The following is a 25,426-nucleotide window of genomic DNA, read 5'->3' as shown; positions in this document are numbered from 1 at the left end:
AAAGAGTGAAGTGAGATAGGAGGTTAAGTAACGAGGCCTTTCTGGTAGAGATACTGAGCAGTAGGGGTAAGGCACCACCTAGTGGCCAGGAAACAGATTGCTACAGATCCTTTGTATTGGAGGGGGTAGGCTACAGGCCAGGGGAGGTAGGAAGATGTAAGACACCCAGGTAAGTAGAGCACGTCAAGGAGTAAATTAGGTGGAAACTTCAGGAGAGAGAAGAAGTTAAGTAGGTTATAGGCTGCTGGCTATCTGTAAAGGGAGACTTGGCTGGTATAACAGGCTCTTTAGGTATAAGTAATGGTAAAAAGTCAGGTATTGTTGACAGTACATACATTCTCTGATTTTAAAAAGGCTGGCTCTCAGAAAGATTTGCAGTAAGCTTCTGAGCCCCCCAAGTCTTTCTGTGTTGGAGGGAAGCCTTCTAGCTTATCAGTGGGAGTGGTAAGCACTAGGTAACCTGTCTACCACATAAGGAATGGTTCTGGCCCAGAAATTGTAGTTATTGGCCATTTGGGCAATCTTCCATCTTTCTCAACTTTCTGATTTGAAAGCCTGCATTTGCACTTGTTTCTGTCCTGTAACTCATCTAGTGCAGATACAGATTCTTAGTTTTAGCACTTAAATTTGCTTATTCATGCGCAGCACTTGTTCAGAACTTGTAAGCACTAAATAAGCTACTAACTACTATAGCACTCAATCTTCCTCATTACCTAGAGGAAAACAGTTTTTGTACTTACTTTTCTCACTTGCTTAGAGAAAAACAGCTCTTGTACTCACTTTCCTCACTTATCTTGAGGAAAATAGTTTTTTATTCAGGCATGTCCAAGGGTCAGCTCACAGTGTTCTCTCCTGTCTATCTGATGAATCTGGGCATCTTGAGGCAATGTAGAAATTGCCTCATGTACACAGACAACCCTCTCCTCCTACTACCCAACACTACAACCTGTGAGAGATGCACTTATCTAGCCAAACTGGAGGTAAAGCTCTCCAACTAAGACTGAACTTGACAGTCATGAGGAGAAGGTAAACATTTGCACCACACCACACCACACTCATCACATAGTCTCACTAAATCTACACCACCAAAATCCACACATATTAACACAAAAACATTCACGGAGGCTCTCAATAATAATCTGTCTAAGCAACAGAGACCTCCAAATCAGAAACGGAAGCAACCACCATCCCCCAACACAACTCAAATGACACATAGCCCACAGACTCAGTGTGACACTCAACCACAGCCAATAAAGCAAAACAACGTACCCAACACACTAGTCATAGGTGACTCTATAGTCAGGCACACTGATGTCCCACTCACCAGGCTAAACAAGGAGAAGGTTACTGTCAGCTGCCTGTCGGGTGCCAGGATCCGCCACATAACCCATGCACTCGGGTCTCTCCACAACAAGTACAAATATGACTCTGTCATTGTCCGTGTTGGTGTGAATGACCTGAGATGTACCTCCCTGGACAACATGAAAAGAGACATGGAAGAGCTCTCCGATCTTGTAGCCCTGGCAGGTATGACCCTAGCCCTGAGTAGCATTCTGCCATTGCCCAGAATGATACCGCAGTACAAGGACAAAATGATTGACTTCAACAATTGACTAAGCTTCTGGTGTCACTCTAAGGAGATCCAGTATCTGTCTGTTTGGGATGACATGGTCGACAGACCACGATGATTTGCCACAGATGGTCTGCACCTGTCGCCCCTGGGATTCTGGATACTGGCTAAGGCTCTTGCTGCCCCTATAGTGCCTTTTGTAGGCAGGGTTCAAATAACAAATTCACCACTATAACAGGAACAGGCAAGCAAAAACTGAGGGTAATGCTACTCAATGCTAGAAGTCTAAATCTCAAAATACCCTCACTCGAGGCACTCCTTATAATGGAGAACATCGATATCTGTGCAGTGACTGAGACCTGGTTCAAGGCTCAAGAGAGCACCCCTACACTACCAGGCTATAACTCATACCACACTTTTCGGCCATATAACCTGGACCGAAACACAAAAGGCGGAGGTGTGTCCATATTCATTAAGAATATCCACACCTCCAGGCTAGATGTTCAGCATAATGCATCCGAGGTTATCCAAGTGCAACTAACTTTGGGAAAAACTGCAGTCCAAATTGTAGCTTGCTACAGATCCCCTACCATGCCCCAGGATTTCCACTCCTCTTTTCTTGATGTACTGGAAAATATTAGGGCTCAACCAAACATCCTAGTAATGGGCGACTTCAACTACCCCACCATTAACTGTGAAAACTACTCGTGTACCAACTCCTTAGCTCAACGCTTTCTGGAATTCATAAACTCCAACGCCCAGGATCAACTTATCCACACCCCCACCAGGGGCAACAATATCCTAGACCTAGTCATTACCAACATGAGTGACTGGTGTTCCACACCTGAAGTCAACTCCTCATTGGTCCGATCCGACCATAAGCTTATCACCCTTGATATCCATATCCCGCCCCCACCCCCCATTAAGGAAACCACAGTAAAAAATTTCTCCAAAGCCAACTTTATGCTTCTTAAGACAGAAGTGGTGAACTTCATGACACCCATGCAGATGGACAATACAGTTACAACTGCTGAATCCTACACAAATGCACTCTATAAGCACTTACACAAGTGCATGGATCTTGCTATCCCAAACAGAACCAAGACGCTAAAAAAAGGAAGCCAATCTGGTGGTACCCTGCCATAAACAAACTCTACAACAGAAGGCAGAAACTGTTGCAAAAGAGAGTAAAATCCCATGAGTGGAGGAGCTTCCTGGTCAGCCTCAGTAAGAAGTTGAGATCCTTTATAACATCTTCCAAAGCTAGCTACGAAAACAAAATCGCCACTAAATCTAAGGACAACCACAAAGCATTATATAGCTATGTCAAGAATCTAGATGGCAACACCCAGATCTGCTCTGAGTTACAGCACAAAGGCACGAAAATTACAGAACCAACTTATATTGCCAACATCCTGGCAGATAGGTTCAGTGATAACTTTACCCCCCCTCACTCCCTAAAGGGCCCATATCTATACAGGAAGAATGCAGAGTCCCTGTAATCACAACTACGTAGGTAAAAGCTGCACTCTCTAAAGCCAAAAACACAGCATCCATGGGACTGGACAACATCCCAGGCTGCGTTTTACATGGACTTCAGAACGAACTGGCTCCCCACTTAAGCCTCAAGTTCAGTAATAGCCTTGCATCAGGTTTTGTGCCCAATGAATGGCGCACAGCAACCACTGATACCGGGAACTATCGACCTATTAGCCTGAAGAGCCTGGTCTGCAAGGCCATGGAATGTATCATCATGGAACTCATAAACAAAGACATTGGTAACCCCCAAACTCTGGATCCCACCCAGTTCGGGTTTGTGAAAGGCAGATCATGCCTCCTGAACCAGATTGACTTCTTTGAGGCAGTCACCAAAGCCGTGGATGAGGGTAAGGTGGTTCACACAGCCTATCTTGACCTCGCCAAGGCTTTCAACACCATCCCCCATTCTGGAATTATAGCTAAACTCACTAAACTAGGTATAAATCCCTATGTCACAATATGGGTTGCCAACTGGCTCACTGACAGAACCCACACTGTAAAAGTTGCAGACTCCAAATCTGACCTCAAAACAGTGAAAAGTGGAGTACCACAGGGGTCCGTCCTGGGACCTCTCCTGTTTGGTATCTACTTCTCTGAAGTACAGGCTAACACAGAAGGCCTCTGGCTAATGAAGTTTGCAGATGACTGCAAACTAGGAGCCATAGTCAAGTCCCCAAATGATGTGGACATCCTACAGAAGGGCTTCACTGAGACAGATGCCTGGTATCAGAGCCATGGCCTCAAGCTCAATGCCAAAAAGTGCAGTGTCATCCCCTTTGGTAAAAACTCTGTACCCATGAACTAAAACATAGGCAGCAATCTACTTAACACCGAATGCGTGATAAGACACCTTGGGACCCAGGTGGACAGTAGTCTCTCCTTTGATAGTCACATCGCCAGAGTAGTCAGGAAGTCCTTCTACGTGGCACACTTCATCATAAAAGGGTTCTCATCCAGGAAAAAAGAGGTCATTGTTCCCCTCTACTCGACACTCATTAGACCCATTATAGAGTACAACGCCCCTTTTGGAATGTACCTCACAAGACATCTGCAGCAGCTGGAAAGGCCACAGAAGTACCTCACAAAGAGCATTACTGGCCTCAAACAAATGCCCTACACTGACCGCCTCAAAAAAAACTCCAGCTTTACTCCATAGCATATCGCCTACTCTGAGGTGATCTCTGCCTAACATATAAAGCTATGTCATACCCAGAGCTGTTGGACATGCTACACCTAAAGAAATCCCAATCCCTCTGACCTACTTGCTCTAGGGACCTAAACCTTGTCACCACAATAAATAAAACATGCTGGAGGGATAGATTCCTGTCCCAGAGACTTCCTATACTCTGGAACAAGCTACCCATCTATGTCAAGCAAAGTTCTTCAATAGCACTCTTCAAGAAAAATCTTGATGTGATGAGTGGATGGGAAACAGGAAATACCCCCCAGGGATCACTTCTGTGTCTCTGCTCGACAGTGGCACAGGAAAATAACTTTCTTGGGTGGCGTAAGCCATGGAACCTTGTTGGCTAGCCTTATGTAGGCCCTTGGGCTGATAGCCTAGTACCTACCGATGAACCTATGAACCTTTCAAGTATGCAACCTAAGCTGACCTTGGACAAAAGCTAACACACTCACATTAATTCTCTTGTCAAAATCTTTGAAGCAAAGTCCAAACCCACATTCACTAATCTAATATAATATATCTTCCCTGCTTTGTACTCACCTCTCTATAGAATTAATTACTTTAAAATGCACAACATTTATTTGTTTATTTATTTGACATTTGTTTACCTGGAAAGTCTGACTGGGGTCCGAAGAACGCTTTTTCAGCTTTGGCCCAGGGAAAAGAGCACCAAAAAATACATAATTAGTAATAAAACAGTCAAAGACTAGGTTAAATAATGAAACATATATCAAATGGTTAAGCTAAAAGAAAATGGTGGTTAATTAATAATGTAAGAAAAGTAGGGAAATATTATTGCAAAAAATTATTTGTAGGAAAGAACAGTAAGATAATATAGATTAAAGATATCATAAGAGGATACAGAAAGTGAGATATGATAAGAAAAAGGTTGGGAGTAGAAGGAGAAAGGTGTTTAGAAGAGAAGGTGTAGTAAAAAGAAAAGTATTTGAAAAGGTAGTTATAGACAGATAACGTGAGTTAAACTGAGGGGATATAATATTAAGTGGGATTAGAGCAGGAACAGCTCCATGTTTTGTTTATGAATTCTTTTAAGACACATCTAAATGAGGGAAAGTTGGCTTTTGCTCTGATATTTGTGGGAAGATCATTCCAGATAAGAGTAGAGGCATTTTCCTGCAGTTTTCTTGGGCTTGTCTACTGACAAAAATTGTTTGTCTTTGATCTTAGAGATCTAATGGGTTGATAGCCAGAGAGAATAGAAGTTAGAGTTAGAGAAGGGCAGCCAGTGGGCTTATAGATAATGTTGTGGGCAGTTAAGAGTTGTAAGAAGTTAAGGCATTGTGGTAGCTCGAGCCATTATACTGCTTGAAGTGAAATGCAGTGGTGAGTACGCTAGGGAGATTTTGTGGGGATTTTTGCTTTTTTGTTATAGCAGGCTTCAAGTTTTGATAAGAAGGACGTCTGGAAATTAGTAAGGATATTAGCACCATACAAGAGGGAAGGTAATAAACAGGTGTTAGCAAGAATGACTCTAATAGACTGATTAAGAAAACAAGAATGCCTGTAGAGCATGCCATGGCTAGTTTCTGGTGAATTTTTTAATGTTGTTTTGGATATAAAGGCGAAATTTCAGGTTTTCAACGATGATTACACCCAGCAGCTTGGTGTGTGGAACTGCTTCAACTGGAGTGTTATCTGCGGAACAAATTTTAAAATTTGATTTACTAACTGTTTGTCCTTTAAGGAAAAAAGTAAAAGTTTTGTTTTATTGGGGTTCGTTTAACTAGAGTTCAAAGGATGAAAAAGTTTCTTGGTAACTTATTGCAGGTACATTATGTTATTTGCTGAGCAGATAATGGTCGACTTATCAGCACATTGGGTTACAGTAGCTTGGCAGGAGGATAAGTGAAGGTTGTTAATGAAGATGTTGAAAAGTAGGGGTCCAAGGATGGAGTCTTGGGGTACCGCATTGATGTTTGGAAGGAAGGAAGAAAGGGAGCCTTGTCACTTTACTGACTGGTGTCTATACAACAGATAACTTTTAAAGCATGTCAGGGTGGAGGATGTGAGACCAAGTAAGGAAAGTTGGTATACGAACTTAGTGTCAGAAGCTGTGTTAAATGCTTTAGAGAGATCTAAAAACAGTGCAGATACAAGACGACCAGAATCTCTAGCAAACTTTATTGTGTCCATGAAGGCTAGTAAAGTGGTTGACGTGCTATAGGTTGGTCTGAAACCACTCTGGGCTGAGGACAATAGTTTGTTGTGGAGAAGATAATTAATGAGTTGTGTATGGATACATTTTTCAAATATTTTGGACAGAGGTGATAAGATAGCAATGGGGTGGTAGTTAGACAGATCTGAGGAATTACCCCTTTTGTGCAGTAAGATAATGAAAGACTTCTTCCAGATGCCTGGGACATATCATACTGTGATTGATCTATTTATAAGAATATTGACTGGGTAGGCTATGGACTCAGCAGCAAGCCTGAGGTATTGAGCAGGAAGATAATCTGATGAATTAGAACTAGGTTTGAGTTGTAGAAAAAGTTTTTTATAAAGTTGGTACAGACTAGGTGAAGTAAAAAGGTAGGAGTACAACCAATAGGGCAATGAGTAACATTAATACTAGTTGTACTTGGCTGACAAGTGCTGTAGGAGGATGACTGTTTTACTGACAGTGAAGGATGAGTATTGTTTGACAGTAGGTTAGAAATACTGTCTATGAAGTGAGATTTAAAGTAGGTGGCAATTTCAAAGGGAGATTTATCTGGGAGAGGGCTAGGAATTTGTTTTCTGTCTTGTTTAAGAAGTGAATTGATTGATGAACAGAATATTTTTGGGTTGTGTGAGTTATTAGACTTCTGTCAGGAATAATATTATTTTTTTAACATAAATGATGAGTTGTTTGACTTTATTTTGGAGTTGTTTATAATGCTGCAAATTGTTTTGTATTTTATTTTTTAGCCATTCGATCCATGCTTTATTTTTTTACAGCCATTAGCTGCTTGGTGGCAGCCGACAACCATGGGGCATGATTAATTTTGATTCTTTTTATCCAAGTAGGAACTAAGCTGTTAAGAATACTCAAAATGAACCCTTAAAGTTATTTACAGCTTCATCAAGAGGAAGAGTTTTTAGCATAGTTCAATTAGTAGATTTTAGTATGTGAAGAAATTATTCCAGATTACATTTTGCTAGGTTCTGGATTGATTTAAATAAATGCATTTTATGAGAATATTTACATATTCTAATGGTAAAGGATGGTAGGTGGTTACTTAGTGGGTTGGTAAGGGTACCTATTTGTGTAAACTTGTTTGGGTCAGATACTAGGATCCAATCCAATATGGATCCTTGTTTGTTATATTTATCATACATTGTAGGGGATAGTATAAGTTGTGAGAAATTGAAGAGATTTGTAGAGATAGAGGGACAGAGTGATCTAAGAGTTAGACAATTTATGTTAACATCACCAAGAATAACTGTTTCATAGGGGATATTTTTTGTGATCCAGGATAGAATGTTTTCAAGTATGGGGATGTTCTGTACTTAAGAATATATAAGTGACAACTATACATAGGTTTTTCGAGTTGTTCATTTTTAGTATGGTAATGAGAAGTTCATTGTTATCAAATTTGGGGATGGGACCTAAGTAATTTGTAACTGTAAAGTAATTGTTGTAAAATTATGCAATTCCACCAGCTTTTTTTGTGTAGTCTACCTAGTCTGATTAAGTTATATCCTGGAGGAAGTACTTTGATATCTTTTATGTTAGGTTTTTGCCAAGTCTCTGTGGCAGCTAAGAAATATGGAGTATGTAGTGCAACCTAAGCATGAAAGTTTGAGACTTTGCTCATGGGAGCCTGCAGGATTTTTTACAGGGGTGCAAACCCAGAGACCCCCCCAACTCAGCCCCCCCCATGCAACCATTCCAGTGTCCCATTACTTGGCTATTTCTTCCCAGTTGCCGTAAACACTGTTTAAAACTCTCAGTGTGTATACTGTTCTCTGCTTTACTTCTACAATGATTACAGATATTTGGATTTAATTTACAACTTTTATTTCAAATTTAATAGCACAAACACTGATAGACATTTGCTAAACAAAGCAATACAGTCTCACAATGAAAACAGACTTAGCATTAAAACTTCTCTGCCTTTGAAACTAAAATTCACTGAAACAGCATTGAAACCAACATTCAAAGAAAATGCATCTGGCCAGTGGCAGGTTAAATTTACCTCTGGGCTATTTTCAAATCATAGGCCCCTTGCACACATTTTTAGGACCATGCAAAAGTTTTTTGATTCACCTTCTTGACTGTATTAAATTATACTATATAATAATTAAATTATATTCCTTGTATAATACAGCACCACTTGGTAAAGCTTGATTTAAATTTATAGTTTTGAACATTTTTCCAGTAAGCAATGAAACAAAACATATAAACCAATAATGACAAAACTGCCCAATTTAGAACATTTCAATCATAAAAGGCCACTCAAACTTCTGTCATTACAATCCACTAGTATCAGTTAATATGCAAAATCTCTGCATAAGTAAAAGTCATTTGAATAATTCCACATTAAAGAAATATGTAACTAATGAAGAAGTCGCTGCTAGCAAACAACTTTATATTTCAGTGATTCATCTACAAATAAAGTGCCCGTTGACTTTGAAGAATAAATTGCCTATGTTACATTAAAAAAAATAATAAGATGATAATACTGCAATAGGGAATGAATGACAAACTGACAAGAGGTTCATAGTTCCTAGACATCTCATCCAAAGGTGGACATACTTAGTACTGCAGCATCCCACCCCCCTTCAAGTACAGCCCAGTAACAGCAATCTATCTACTGGCTGTGGGAGTAGAACCCACAGCTTTCTATATAAAAAGAAAGTATACTACCTTTTGTGCTAATAACAATGCTTTCAAATTTGTTAACACAATAACAATACCATTTGCTAAACAAAACAGAGAGTGACTAGTATATGTTTTTGTAGTTTTGTCAAGCCTGGAGGAGGAATATGCAGCATAGCAAAGTTTCATGAAAGGGTAGATTTCTCATAGCCCATTTTTTTGTAATTTGACTTTTAGGGAGCATCAGAGTTTGAAGGAGCATTTGCAACTCCAAAAAATATACACAAGATCCAATCTTTGAGAATCACAGTATGAGCAGAGTGGGGAGGTGTTGGGGTCAAATTTATTGAAAACAGTTGGAGTAAGATAAGAGTTATTTAAAATCATTAGTTGTGTATAATTACGTTTTTTTAAAGGGCACTGATCTTGTAGTTATTTGGATGGATCTTATGTTTTGGTTAAATGTAATCGTTGGGTCTAGTTCAGTCCAACAGTTGCAGATGAGAACTTCATTTTGGTATTTGATTAACATAATACATTTATATGTATTAGAAATAATTTTCTTCTTCATTAATAGGAGGTCCCAAAGAATTTTGCATGTATTAATGTCATTTTCATTAAGTTTAGGATTTCCCAGGATTTTGGCACTCAATTCTGTGATCTGTCTCAGAATAATGGTATAGCTTTTAGGAAGGTCGAGTGCTAGTCTCATCTCTGTGATAGAGCAGTTTCAAACGGGGTATAGGTCTATCAGACACTTCTGTTTTAGGAGAGGGAAATTGTTAAGGTTAATCATTCTACTGTTAAGTTTAAAGTTTGGATTAAGGTGTAATGGTTGCAAGGTGTTGAAGGCAATGGATACATTTAAGATATCCACGAGTTTTTGAAAATTAAGTATTTTATTTAAGGATATGTGTAACTTAATGTTTTTTTGATACTCTTTGTTAACAAAAGGCATCATTTCACTTCAGATTTTCTAAGGGGTCACACCCAGTGATAAGAACTGGCATCTTCAAGTTAAAACCTGCTGCTTAGTACAACAGGTCAGTAAACATACAAGTTGACAAAGAAGATAACTATAAGACAAACTGCAACTCTTTGTACTTCCAGTATGCTAGCATTAAATAACATGTGATATTTCAGTTAATATTCCTTTTTTTTTCTTTTGCTTTCTTTGCAAATACTCCCTTCAAGAGTAATTTAGGATTTGTTGTGCCTACTCAAATTTTAAAGTGCATAATGTCCCTAATCCAGAGGAATTGGTGACAGGATGACATTTGCAGAACACTTTTTTGATTGTTTTATTTAAAGCCTGCAGCAAATTACTACCACCCATAAACAGAATAAAAATACAAAGTAAAAATGGCAACCTGCCTGAAAGACTTTACTTCTGTAACCTAAAGTAAGCTCTGTTGCTGAAGACCTTAGCAGCAGAACAGAAAGAAATGTTAAGGAAATAAATTTACAGGTTTTGAAGAACAGGCATAAGCTTATGGTTGTGCAAAATTCTAAAGGGTGGTATTACTATTATTCCAATGACATGTCTATTGCTCATTTATGTAGGCCTAATTGTCAAGGGGCCTTACCTGCATGATTCAAACTATTTTGTGGGATAGAGTGGCACCACATATAATCTGCCATATGCAGCTATATCTAGTATCACCGTTCAGCTCTGTTAATAATAGATGTTCTGCCAGAAGAAAAGAGTAGCAAACTTTCTGTTGCACTGAAATAAAATCTCCTTTGAGCAAATCGGTTTGTCCTTTAGGTTCATTACTCTGCAAAGCAAACTTCCAGCCTCATTAAAAATCTCCTAATTTGATACTTTCTTGAAAGCAGAGCTGCTTGTCCTTTTCGCCTTGTGATATTTGTGACTGCTACTGATAATTAGACTCAGCAGCCTCTTTTTTTTTATTGTCCTGTATTTTCACTCTGATCATTTGTACTGCATATATCTGAAGCGTGGATTTAAAAGTACTAAGTAACACTGTTCTGTTTTGTAACTACAGAACTCTTGACATACATCATAAGCTGTTACAGGGTCCTTCACTATATTCTAGCATATGCACTACTGTAGTTTTACATTTTATGTACTAGTTTTGATGTATGTGGGCTATCTTCCCCTCACTCCAACATCACAAAGCAGGCAACACTGTACCAACTACTCTTTCTCTGGCCTTCCTTCCAAACTATAGGAATCCCCCCTCCACCTAAAGGAACTACAATCCCCCTTTCCCACCTTCAGAGCTGAACTTAAAAAAATCCTCCACACCAAATCATACTGTACTTACCACACAGCAGGCCACATCACCTACCAGCCTCTCAACCTCCAACCTAAATCTCTTTCTCGACTACTAACACCTCTTAACTCCACCTCTCCTACCTCCCCACATCATTTCCACCATGATATAAGCCTGAAATAACATAAAGTAAATTTGTAAAATGCACATTCCAATCATAATTGTTGCTACATCTATCCATTGATACTGTACTGTTTTTGTTACACATTTGTACTTCTGTTCTTTATATCTTTTTTTGACATTTACAGCTTACTGCCTCTCTGTTCCACTTTTTCTTCTTTGTGAATTATTTCACCTGGGCAGTACCTGTAAATGATCAATTGTGATCAGTGTACCACCCCGTAACCAAATGTAAAATAAAAATAAAATAAAATAAAAATATGCCCTAACAACTATGGTTGCATCTAACTGTTTCTTTGATTTCTTTATCTACCACTAGTTTATATTTCACATGCAGGTTGAAAGATTTCATATAAGACACGTATTTAAAACATCTTAACTTTTACCTTGTAGTATACTAACTAAATATTTTTGCACAAAGTTTGCAAAATATTCCAACATGAATTCTGTACTTACTTATGATAGAACATTCGTGCCATTCCCATTCGCTGTTTCTCTCCCCCAGACAAGACATCCTTCCAATCTGTTTCAGCATCCCAGCCTTAAGAAAGAGTACATAACAGTCATATTAAAAAATGGAGAATGAGCAAACCATATGAAGCACATAAAATCCCACATTTGATGCTTTTTCATCATTCCATATCTTTTAATTATCATTTTATGCATACAAACCAGGAAAACAAAGTATGCTGAAAATCTGTTGTCACCACACAATAAACATAACTGTTTTGATTCTACTATAAGACTATGGCTTCTAGAGTATAATATGTAAAAAAATGTGACTTTTACCAAGGAAATTAGTAATTTATACACATCAGTCGAGTTGCACAATGAGCTGCAAGAATGTGTCAGTTGAATCCAGTTCACCCTTAAGCAAGGACACCTCTCCATGATGCACAGCCCAGGGGCAACACAAACACTCATTATAATCATTTATGAATGTAGAAAGCACATCTGAATGAAACACATAGGGACAGAAACCAAAAAAGGGGAAGGGTCCTAGCAGGGACCAAAAGGCACTCTAGTATATCATTCTAATAAAGTTGCAAGTTGTGTCACTTTGGTAGCTGAGATTTTTGTGTTTCTTATCATATAACAATTTCTTAATGGAAGCCTGTGTGGTTACACAAATAACTATTTACAGAAATCATAAAGGAGTACATTGGGTTGTACATGAAGAAAAATGCACATATCCATAGCTCTCAACTGTATAGATTTTGGCAAAATGTCCAGATTTTTGCCTCATATTGTAGTGTATTCGTCATAAAATTTGTAGTTTTCTGGCAAATCACTGAGGACTGAAGTCAGTAACTAATGACATAAATTTGAGTTTTAGACTTCATATCCTTCAGAAATTGCATGTCAACACAAATCCTATTATTGTAGCAACCTTCTAAGCTTATAAGTGCAACATTTTATATCTTCCCCTATTTTGGGGCCTTTGCTCCCCATTATTTTAGGCTTTGACCAGATTTCTTGGGGTACGTGGTTGTGAGGTATGCAAATACTCAACTGTTCCAGTGTCACAGCACAACTATCCTGGAATTCAGAAAGCTGTACCCTAGTTTTTAGTATTTGCATATGTTTATTCTATATGCATGACACATCTGTGTGAGTGCAATGACTAACAATTTGTGTAGATACTAGGCTGGTAATTAAGAAGAAGCACTGCGCTTAGGGATGTACATGTCTCACTTGCTTCAGTGGTTCATTTAATGGCATAACTGGAGCTCTATTCCAAAGGGCCTGCATTCATGCCTAATTTCAGGCATTCATTCTTTGTCAGAATGCTCATAATACAACAAACACACTGCAGATGAGTTCCAGCCTCCATGGGAATGTTTAGTCACACTGCCATCTAGAATGAATGTATACCACGCAACATGCAGTAGCCTCCTGTAACTACACCTTAGCATATTTAAAGCTGTATACCTCATTAATTCACACATGTGTAAGTGTGTGTGTGTGTGTGTGTGTGTGTGTGTGTGTGTGTGCGTGTGTGCATGCGCGTGTGTGTTTGCGTGCACAGGTATGTGTGTCTGTCTATGTGGGTCTGTGAGTGCAGTTTAAAAATAGTGTATGAAGCAGCATGCGCCACTGTGTTACACTGATAATTTTTAACTGTATACCATGCATCCACAAGAAACAGTGAAACATGATATCAAACACAGTACCAAAACAAAACAATGCTGGGCTGTGACAAAAAGGATAACAAGTCTTACTTTATTTAGTTAAGCGCTTTTCTTCCTTAATATAAGGGAACATCATCAGAACTAAGTACATAAGTTAAACACACCATTTAAAAAATGTCAGACAGTAAAATCACATAGGTTCATAGGTAGGTACTAGGCTATCGGCCCAAGGGCCTACGCAAGCCTAGCCAACAAGGTTCCCTGGCTTACGCCACCCAAAAAAGTTATTTTCCTGCATCACTGTCGAGCAGAGACACAGAAGTGATCCCCGGGGTGTATTTCCTATTTCCCATCCACTCATCAGGAGTTTTCTTGAAGAGTGCTAATGAAGAACTTTGCTTGACACAGATGGGTAGCCTGTTCCAGAGTATAGGAAGTCTCTGGGACAGGAATCTATTCCTCCAGCATGTCCTGTTTATTGTTGTGACAAGGTTTAGGTCCCTAGAGCGTGTAGCTCGGAGGGATTGGGATTTATTTAAGTGTAGCATGTCCAAAAGCTCTGGGTTTGACATAGTTTTATATGTTAGGCAGAGATCACCTCGGAGTAGGCGATATGCTACGGAGTAAACTGGAGTTTTTTGAGGCGGTCAGTTTAGGTCATTTGTTTGAGGCCAGTAATCCTCTTTGTGAGGTACTTCTGTGGCCATTCCAGCTGCTGCAGATGTCTTGTGAGGTACATTCCAAAAGGGGCATTGTACTCTATAATGGGCCTAATGAGTGTCGAGTAGAGGGGAACAATTACCTCTTTTTTCCTGGATGAGAACCCTTTTATGATGAGGTGTGCCACGTAGAAGGACTTCCTGACTACTGTGGCGATGTAGACATGCACCATCATCCAATAGAAACTTTAGAACATTAATTAAAAATGTTTAAATATCTGAAGAAAAAAACACCTAAAACGGACTAACAAGATTTTAAGAATAATGTGTTACTAAGATCCACTTAAAAATTACATATGGTAAATATGTATAAAAAAAAACAAAAAGTCAAATTTATAAAATAAGTTATAAAATAAGTTATGAATAAAAGAATTACGGCTTTAAAGCTTTAAGCTATATAGCACTACTGATGGAGAAGTTTCTTTAAACCTGGTGTTGTGCCTACATTTAGTAAGAGCTGCCAACACAACTCTCTAAAATTAAGCCTTTCTTCCCAACTACCTTCTCCTTCACTGAATGGAACTTTTTCAAGAATAAAAAATAAAAAATTTCTTAAAACTGGAAGACATTTTAGATTGTTTATTTGGAGTTTTGGTTTCATCACTTCTTCTGATCGCATATACATGTTCATAAATCCTGGATTGCATTGCTCATTCAGTTTTCCCTATATAAAAAGATGAACATTTTAAATAGCTAGCTATGTATACCACCCCCTTTGTTCAATTACAAGAAATAACTTTGTACTTTTAGTAGTATTAATGGTATCCAAGATATACCTGTACTGGCAAAATGAAGCACACTTAATCATACTCAATGTGTGAACACACCGCACCAAGATTTTTTTAGGTCCTTTTCATAAGCCCTATCAAATTCTAATTCCTTTTGTACAGAAAAATGGGGCTAGCTCCACGAACCCAACTGATGAAAACACTGCTAACCAATTTCTCTCAAATATGTTCCATGCTTCCACAACTCTATGATTAAAAGTTAAAACCACGGACATGGATATGTTATATGTCTCCCTTGGAGTATTTCATCAAAACTGGAAGCCAAAAAATCAGGAAGAGAATCTCTTTCCATAAATAAATTCCAAAGTTTAATAAGTTATTTTTCAAATTTGGCATCATCTAAAACAAGAATTGAGAGCCTTACCATCTGGCCTTTAACCATATGTTTCTTTTGTCATAAGGGATAGCTGCTCAAAAAGTGCAAATAACTGTTAGGAAATGTTTTTGTCCTAAAAATGTTAGATTCCCATTTCAGATTGCAAAGGTCTTTGGTTATAACAACATTCAGATATATAATTTCTAATAACTTTTTTCTCAAATAAAAGTTACAAAGCCAACAATGCTATTTATATATTGAAAAAAATCTGTTATACGTTTCCACAGAACTAGACTGTAAAATAAAAATGTTTTACAAAAATCTTAGGTATATAGATATGGAAGAACTAAAATTGCTATAAACATGCAATGGCTTTTCCAGACCCAGAAAACGATATTGGCAAAGACAGGTGTAGAACAGACCCCCATTGATACTCCTGTTGCTTGTTGAAAGAATTCACCATCAAAATAAACAAAAGTGGTTCTTTATTGAAAACAAATCTCTCACATATATTGTTACACATAAACTTTTGTCATTAAAATACACCAAGGCTAATTTATGCAAAAATCCATTGAATCCTTCAATATATGTGGCTTGTCTATAAAGAATTTTTTTCTACTAAAATAGCTACAGGTTCTGTCTTAGAACCAGAAGAAACCACAATAGGTTTTTATGGAGAATCAATATGATTTTTAATGGAAGGAATAATGGGTTGTCATAACTTCAAAAGAAATTAATAAAGTCACTACTAATCTCATACTCTTCATTCAAACTGTTCAGCCACAAATCTATTTTATTATAGGCAAGATTAATTTTGTTCTACAAAAACATGTCTATAAAATGTTCCATTACACAAAAATTTAAACATCTTTTCAGTATAGTCATAACTGTCATACTACCATTCCACCCATTTGGACGAAGTATGGAAAATTATTTTTTCATCCTCTAATAGATTAAAAAATGTTTTTTAATGTTCATTTTCTAAGTTACAAGTACTGCATTTACATAACTTTTCATAAATAAGGATACAGTATAACAGGGAAGTTAAATATACTACACCTTAATGTTTCACCTCCGTGTTTACAGTCATTGTTTGAAAAGAAAAATGCTCAAATCAAGTTCTCTTGTACTGAACTTGAGCTCTACTAATGTATCCACTATATTTATGTCCTTTATAGGGACAAAAGAAAAATCATTTTGGAACACTTTAATACAATTATCATCTATGTCTGTGAGGCCGTATTTATAAATCTTAAAATTATTAGATTCAAAATGTTTACCTGAAATGGTAATACTCATTTCCACTGCTTCTTCTTCTTCCCTCGGCCTCTCACATGGCTCTGAAAGGTCACTGAATCTTGGTTCCAAGAATTATGATAAAAATAGCCATACTGCTGATTGTTGTTTTTTTTTGTTTTCGCCACTGTCAGTAACTCCAAAGGAGGAACCTTCAAATCCTGTCTCATCTTGGAGGTATGTCTTGCTCTGCTTATTCCCCTGAGGCTCTGGGTATACAGATTTGTTGTCATAGTCATTTTTATCTCTTATTAACCTTTTCTTTTTTGTCTTGATAAGTTTGCACTTAGAATCTACCTTTGTAAAAACTTGGTTAAAAACTTTGTTGTAAGAGGGAAATAAAAGATTACTCACTGCTGCAGTTTGTTGATCTCACTCACCATCTTCAAAAGCTGCCTCTCATTGTCTTTTACAAAGTCATAAGTTTTAAACCTGTTTTATCAAGTAAATCTACCAGTTCTTGGTTCAACACTCATCCATACAACAAGCCATTGGGAAATGTTCATACCCTAGGCCCTTTAGGCACTCTACGTGCTGCAGTGCTGTCCAGAAGAAAGACACTGTCCTTTCACAAATTGCATTTTTTTTTGCAACATTTTTTCAAACTCATTGATTTTCACCGTAAGATTTTCAGTCCCTTGGTATGTTTCATCAAGATTTGAAAATGTTATTTCTTTATTGAGCCAACTATTTACCATTGTTTTAGTGTCTTCAATACTGCTGTTCCTTTCACTAGTTGTAATACTGTTGTTGGCATTCACATAAACATGTCTTATGGCTTTTCATAACAAATAAAATCATGTTACACATTCATAAACAGATCAGCAAATTATATTTTTCAGTCTTTAGAATTATGTTCACTCCTTGAATGATCCATGTAACTGTCTGATTTCTTCAATGACCTCCAAATTATCTGTGAACAGTTGTTGATGACAACAATGCAATGTTGACAATTCTAGATGGTCTTTATTCTTGAACTTCAGTGCATGTCCCTTATCCGAATATCTGTACCTCCTTCCTTTCAGCTCTTCCATCTTCCTCACAAATAACAAAGGACTTTGGTTTGGCTACCAGACTGACTACTACAGCTTCAAGCTGCAAAAACTTCCATTGGCATGTGCATTCTTTGTTTATCCCCAGAGCTGCAAACCTGGAAATGACCTGCAATTTCTGTCTTAGTATTTCTGCATCTACAGAATTGTTTCCATCACTTCCTTTACTTTGTGCTAATTATCAAGCATCAGTAACATAACTAATGTTGGAAATCTGCCTTCCAACCATCTGCCCATTAACAAATGAGCTGGTGAGAGACTGAGTACCTGCAATGGAATATTCCTACATTCCAAAATTGTAAGATGATGAGCATCAAGGCTACTCCTACTGCTCTTTTTAGTGAGAGTTTTTTACTGCTTGGATTGCTATCTTGACTTCTACCTGTTCATCACAATTAACTGGACTTCTGCTGCATGCCTCAGCTCACACTTATACACAAATATTCTGAATTCCTGACTTTTGCACTGCTCTAGGTATACCTTGGCTCAGCAATACAGACTTTTATGCACTAACACTCTTGCAGTTGTTGTGTCTGGTGGACTGATTATTTCAGGGAACTTGGAATAGTAACTTGTGTATATGAGATACATAGGTACTTTTAATCTGAAAAAAAATCTCTGCTGACTAGACTCCATGAAAAAAGAAGCTATGACCATGGAACACATCATTTAACACCTCTTCTTTTAGAGTGTTGTTACAGTATGTGCTATGTATGGTACCACCCTGCACTACCTGTTCTGAGTCAACAGTCATATCCAATACATTATATATCTTGCCTGTACTTATGACTTTACTGTTCTCAGATATTCCAGAAATTCTTTCTGCGTCTTTGACAAACATACTGTACTCAACATATCTGCTATGTGTAGCTCCTTCTCTGGTCCATATTTCGCATTTAAAACACAGCTATGTAGAGTAACAACCTCTTCAAACTCAATGGTGGCCTGCAAGAAGGCTTTCTGAATATTATTTGCATGGGTTTATAGTCTATTTCCACCTGAACATCTTTAGTCACAGACATACTCATGGAATTTCCCAAATGTGTACACTATTTCTAACAGTTCCTTTTCTGAGTATATCGCTTTTGTGCATCTGGAAGTGCTCTACCCCACCAAGCAAATGGTCTATTTTCGTTCTGAATTGCAATTTCTAGAGTTTAGACAAGAGTACAGTTGTAATGCATCAGTAATTACATCTTTATGTAATTCAAATTTTTTTTCTTGTTCCCAGGTCCATTCCCAAACTATATCATACTCTAACATACAGTTATTTCAAGCATATATTACAAAAATCGCAAGATGCTGTAATAGTCCTAAAAAACTCTGTAATGCTAGGCTGTTTTTTGGCTTTTGCACTTGTACAACTGTTCTTTTTCAATGTTTGGCTTCAGTTTCTCTGACACAAGACTATGAATCACATATTTCACTGTGTCACTCTTCTTTTACAATTGCCTTTATGTAACCCATTTTGTTGTCTCAACCTATTAAGCATCTATTATCATTCTCTTAACATACTTTCATGGTATCTGACCTTACACTAATAGATCGTTACTTATATTTGCAACATCTTACAATATTTCAACTGCCTGTGCAAGACTTCTTAGGAATAGTTTTGACATTGCTGAAATAAAAAATAGAAGTTTAAGGAATCTGTACCTTCATTATGATATTTTAAATTTACTCAATTTGGCACTTTCTTCATCTACCTTTATCTTTCTGGTTTGTATACCAGTACTGGTTTGCACATAATTCTTGATGTGAACTTAGCTTCTGGCATTGTTGAGCATCCTTCTTCAACTACAAACAATGGCTAGTGCTTTCTTTTACTGGCTTTATTCTTGTATTGTTGTCAATACAAATGTGAACCTTCCTGGCATTACAACACTCTGTTGGATCAGACTGCGTAAACTTTCCAGTCACTTAAATTTCCTGCTTTGTTATACTCCAGAGTGCTACTGGCACTTTCATTGGTACATGTATATGATATTATTTTGGAAAATTTCCTAAACTTGTAAATAACTTACCATAGTCCTGTGGGATATTGTTATAGCTCTGCTCATTTTTAAGGATGTCTCCACGGCTGTGTAATTCTTGATGTACATTACAAACTTTCTGTTTTTGCACTGCATTTATTTTACCACTCCTAGATTCTCATAAACCAAATAATCCAGAATATATCAGAATAATACAATTCTTTCAGTGCTATAATTTGAAACAGAATTTCATACATCATATTTTTATATTAACATGCCAGCATTTTTTTAATCCTGTGTCTTTTCTTAGTACTCTGATTACATTAACAATATGCACACAGTTCTCTTTTGTGCGCCCATGAGCCCCAACACCAAAAGTAACATACACTGCACCCATGCCTATTTTAAATTCAGCATTTTTTTTCATTTGTCACCATTTAACAATATGATTTGCATTCTTATTTCAAGACTTACAATACATTTTCTAATTTCATTGTATATACACTTTTCACTTTAGGAGTGCCAACAAACTGCTCATTTCATATTGCTGGTCAACAACATTCAGATTTTTTTGAACACAATACTCTTTACTTTTGCACATTTTTGTAAAATAGTTCCTTCTAGTACTTGATTCTACAAACTGAAGACAGCAAAACAGGGCTTTGTCTTATGCTTACAGTCAATGGCTAGTACATGACATTTCAATGTTGACTCTTCCGTGCACATCGTGACTCTCTCATGCTCATTACTGTTACAACACATTATTGCTTTATTATGTTAGCATTTTTATGTGAATTGCATTTTATCTCACAGACATACAATTTATTTACTTATTCATTTACTTAAGATAGGCATACTGTACTTAAGGATCTATATTCAAAAATGCTAAGTTAATATTCTACTACCATGTTACAATGCAGTGGTCATTCATACAATAAAATAGGAATACATTATAACTGGTTCATAATTCAGAGTTTAGTAAGCTGCTCCCCTAACACCAGTGAACTACAATTCCTACCTAATGTGGATGGTTTGTATTTGTTTTGACATATAAAGTCTGTATAAGATAGTCACGTAAGACTACTCCTAGCATAGCCATACCTGGACTGTTATAACAAACAGGTAAAAATTCATTGGAAGTTAATCCGATAAGGCAGGTCCCCAGTGAGAAAATGAATTTTAAAGATTTCTAAAGAACAGTGGCCAATTCTAAGCATTGCATGACTGGTTTACTTTTAAAGGAGGAACAAAAAGGTAGACAATGTTAAAGATTAAGGGGTTACATAACAAAAAGGATGAAGACAGTCTGACCTTTTTACTTAGAAACAGGTAGTATCATGGAGTTCTAACCTAAGATTTTGTTTAGCACTGCAGGAAGTCTGTGGCAGTAGATGCAAAATTGTGTTGACATAAATAGGAATATACATTCAATGGTAGGTAGAAGCACACTCCTTGTTATGGTGATTCCCATATCAGGTATTAACAAGTTTAGTAATTGCATCACTGTTGCTAAGACTAGCCTTTCTAACTTAACTGAGGTGTGAAAAGAAGTTAGTTTACTAATCAAGATGCAAGTCTAGATATTTAAAACGCTGAACAAAATGTAAGACCTCAGGTAGCAGTCCAGTTTTTAGTGGCTTGAGATGGGATTCCACTGTGCCAAAAACCATAGTTTCATTTTTCTTTTTTACATTTAAAGCTGAATATAGGAAAATAAAAAAGGAATGAACTGCTCTATGGCAGCATTCTATTGTATAGCCTATGCAGAATTTTCGGATAACCACATCAACATCCTAAAAGATGCTGGGAAATTAGAAGTGCAATCATAAACGTATTAATGAAAACAGTGAATAGAGGGGATTCTGCAGTACTCCAAAGCTAACTTATTAAGGATAGATTACAAAGTTCCCTACATTCAATAGCCATTGATTAACATAAATATACACCCATTGAAAACCCTGAGCTGTTGGACATGCTTCACTTAAAGAAACCCCAATCCCTCACAGCCACATGCTCCAGGGATCTAAACTTTGTCATCACAATGAACAAAACATGCTGGAGAGATAGGTTCCTGACCCAGAGACTCCCCATACTCTGGAATAGGCTGCCCATACATGTCAAGCAGAGTGCCTCCTTGGTCCTCTTCAAAAGGAACTTGACGATTGGATGGGGGATAGGAAATTCACCCCGGGGATCATATCAGTCGCCCTGCTAGACAGGGGTCCAGGGAGGTAAATATTGTGGGAAGAAATACCCAGGGAATTGTTATGGCTGGGCTTGTATGGGCCCTGGGGCCAATGGCCTAGTGCCAACCTGTGAAGTCATGTATGTGACAACATGTAAAACATTAGTTATTTTAAGGGAAAAGGATGCTGTACCCAAAGGTTTTTATTAAGTCTACAAAAACTGTTCTGGTAAGTTTTCCTTAATATTAGTCAGCATCTGATTAGTGAGGCAGACTGTGTTACAGTGAAATGGTTAAATTACTGCAACCTTTTTGAAGGCAAACTGTTGGTAGTTAAAGGGGTTAAAAGAGCTAAAGTGTGAGGTCACCTGGGAGCATACCACTCGATTGTACAGATTTTCGCAAAATGTCCAGATTTTTGCCTCTTATTTTTGGTCTGTTTTTCATAAAATTGTGGTTTTCTGGCAAATTAGTGGCAAAACATTAAAGATTGAAGTTAGAAAATAATGACAGACATTTGAGTTTTAGACTTCAGACCCTTCATTACATTCATGCTAATGCAAAACCTGTTATTCTATCAACTTTTTAAGTTGGTATGGGCAATATTTAAAAATTGTCCCTATTTGTGGACCTTTGTCCCACTTTTATTTATGGCTTTGTCCAGATTTCTTGCTCTAAGAGGTTCAGAGGTATGCTTGGGAGAATACTGATCTTTCAAGTGAGGAACGGAGAAAGACAAGGCAGTATGATGAGAGTATGACTAGGTTCCAAGGGAAGGGAAGTGACTGGGACTGCCTTCAAGAGGTGAGGAAGATGCTACTTATTAAAGACTTGTTTATGACATACAGAAGAGTATGGCAGATGTTTTAGGAATTTTAGTATGATGTCATTTGAGACTGCTGAACCATAAAACAGTAATTTTCTTAGACAATTATTCACTTCCCGGGTGATTAGTTTTTAGAAGGAGAAGTAAATGGAGTCTCTTACATAAGGTTCAGTCTGAGGAATGCTGCCAACAGACACAGACAAAAATGGGGTTAAGAGCACAAATTGTTTAATAAAGAGTTCAGAAACTCCATATGAATTGCAGAATGAGTCAGTTCTGGGCACACTGCAGGTGCTGCGAAGAGCACTTTTGACTAACATCAAACATTGACATAATACTAATTTCATGAACTTTAATCATACTTTGACTTTGGAATGGTATTAGAAACCCAAAAGTCTTGGAGAAATGAATCCGAAAGAGATAATCAGATCAACCAGTTGGCCTTCATGTTGTAATTCTAAATGGAGAGTAGACTTAGCTTTTACTAGAAGATTAGTTCCAAAATCATTTTGGATTATTTATGAGTTTATCTCTGAGTTGTTTAATGTAACAGGCTTTTGCCTGACAAATCACTTTTTTGTTTTGTTTTTCAGAATTACAAGAGCTTGTAATATGAGGTTAGTCCTAAGAAGGACTTTTGGTCTACATTATGTTAAATCCATTTTGTTTAGGAATAGTCTTCTCTGCTTAGTTACACGTTAAGAGCTGGTAGAGCTCCCAGCATTTTGCCACATTGTAGTACTGCTAACATGCGGTCAAAAAATTCTCTATTAACACTTCAGTCCAATCTGTTTTTTTTTTTTTTTAAAGAATCACAAGAGTTTTATTTTCAACAGAGGATGGATGAGCTCCTACATACAAAATGCAGGAAGTTCTAACAGCTCTAACACATAACGAAGCAAGCAAAGCTATTCCACGAACTCAAGGGATTTAAAATAATGCAGACCAACAGTCCTTCTCAAGACTAACCTTGTATTACAAGCTGTGAGGTTTTTGTTAGTCCTCTCCCAGTCCACGAGAGGTAGGATATGAGAAATCTCCATCTGTCTGGTTGAAAACTTGTTTTTTGAGAATTACACAATATAGTCCACCTGGGATAATGTCTGAGGAATCTGAAGGTTTTCTATACTGTTTGTAATTCTTAATGGACTTTCATTTATGTCAGAGTTCAACCATGGGTTAGGAATATGATTTTTGTATCCTAGTCATCATTATACTAATGTATTATTATTAAATTACGATTCTGTATTCATTCTAGCAATTAATTCTTTCAACTGTGTGTACTAGGAATGTCACGTTTCTTACCTATCTCCATCTTTTGCTTTTCGTAATAGCCTGCTTCCTGTTTTATCACTTCTTATACCATAAACTATTATATTTATTGCTAACAAATCATGCAAATGCAGCTTATCAGAATTATACTGTTTGACTCCGTATGTCAGATAATTAACATAAGCATACCTGTAATAACATGCTTTTGTAAAGACAAATGGTACATAAACTGCAAGGATCCCAATACTTAACAAATGTCTGTGTAAATGTTGCAGCTTTATATGTCTGTTTAAATGCTGCCACTTTATCGTTTTCTTTTTCAACAAAACATGAAAGCATTGAATACTTTCAAGTCTTCTTACCCAAAAACATGCAGCAGTGTGGTACTCTATATGTGTTCAGGTTTCTTGCTTGGCTTTTACACTCAAAGTGAGGAACAGTTCAAATTTTTGGATCCAAAGATTCCATTTTTTTCTGCTAAACTGTGTTGTAGCAAGAGAATATGATTTCAGTTCGAGCATTTTTTTAAACTGCAAATTATACTTCTAAACTTCCCAACATAAAAACTGCATCATCATTTCATCAAACACATCTAGCCCACTTCTGGCAAAATGTAGCATCTCCATGTTTGTCAGAATGTTCAGCACACAACAGATACACCATTGATAAGCTCCAACTTCCAACACTGCTTCTTAGAAAAAAATGTGCAGCCCATAATCTTGCAGCTGCAATATTATAGCAAATGATCCATGAACATACATAAGATCACAGGACGTTACTGGGCTATTGGCCCTGAGGCCCTTACAAGCCTAGCCAAGAAATTAGCCCATGTTCCAACAAGTCAGCACCCTATGCCACTGCTCAGCAGGGACACAGGTGGAATCCCAGTGGTGTATTTTCTCTTCCCCATCCAGTTATCCATGTTGCACTTATAAAGGTTTAATGACGTACTCTGCTTTACATGGAGAGGGAGTCTATTCCACAAAAAGGGAAGTCTCTGAGATGCAAATCTGTCCCGCCAACAAGTCCTATTGATGTCACAGACCAAGTTGAGGTCACGCGTGCAGGTGACTTGAGTGGAGCTTGACTTGCGAAAATGCAGCAGTCCCATCAGGGTGGGGTCTAAGATTACTTTGTATGCCAGATAGAGGTCACCTGTGAGGTATCTCCCTTCACTCCAACACCACAAAGCAGGCAACACTGTTTTATATATATATATATATATATATATATATATATATATATATATATATATATTTTTTTTTAATTTATGATGTAAAATATTTCCCTCACCTAATGTTTCAAAGTTGCTGTAGCACATGTAATCATT

General features: G+C 37.4%; 1 protein-coding gene across 2 annotated transcripts in view; it reads right to left on the bottom strand.

The window, feature by feature from the left end:
- ABCD2 (ATP binding cassette subfamily D member 2) overlaps positions 1-25,426 on the bottom strand; it is a 949,133-nt gene that overhangs the window by 41,679 nt on the left and 882,028 nt on the right. For both annotated transcript variants that reach the window (XM_044066760.1, XM_044066761.1), the window contains exon 8: positions 11,994-12,078. In XM_044066760.1, the coding sequence (XP_043922695.1) occupies positions 11,994-12,078 (85 nt within the window). The remainder of the gene's footprint in view (positions 1-11,993; positions 12,079-25,426) is intronic.

Source organism: Protopterus annectens, chromosome 3.part1 (assembly GCF_019279795.1).
Source record: "Protopterus annectens isolate FY-2018-M chromosome 3.part1, PAN1.0, whole genome shotgun sequence".
Taxonomy (NCBI): domain Eukaryota; kingdom Metazoa; phylum Chordata; order Ceratodontiformes; family Protopteridae; genus Protopterus; species Protopterus annectens.
This window is presented reverse-complemented; position numbering and strand designations above follow the sequence as displayed.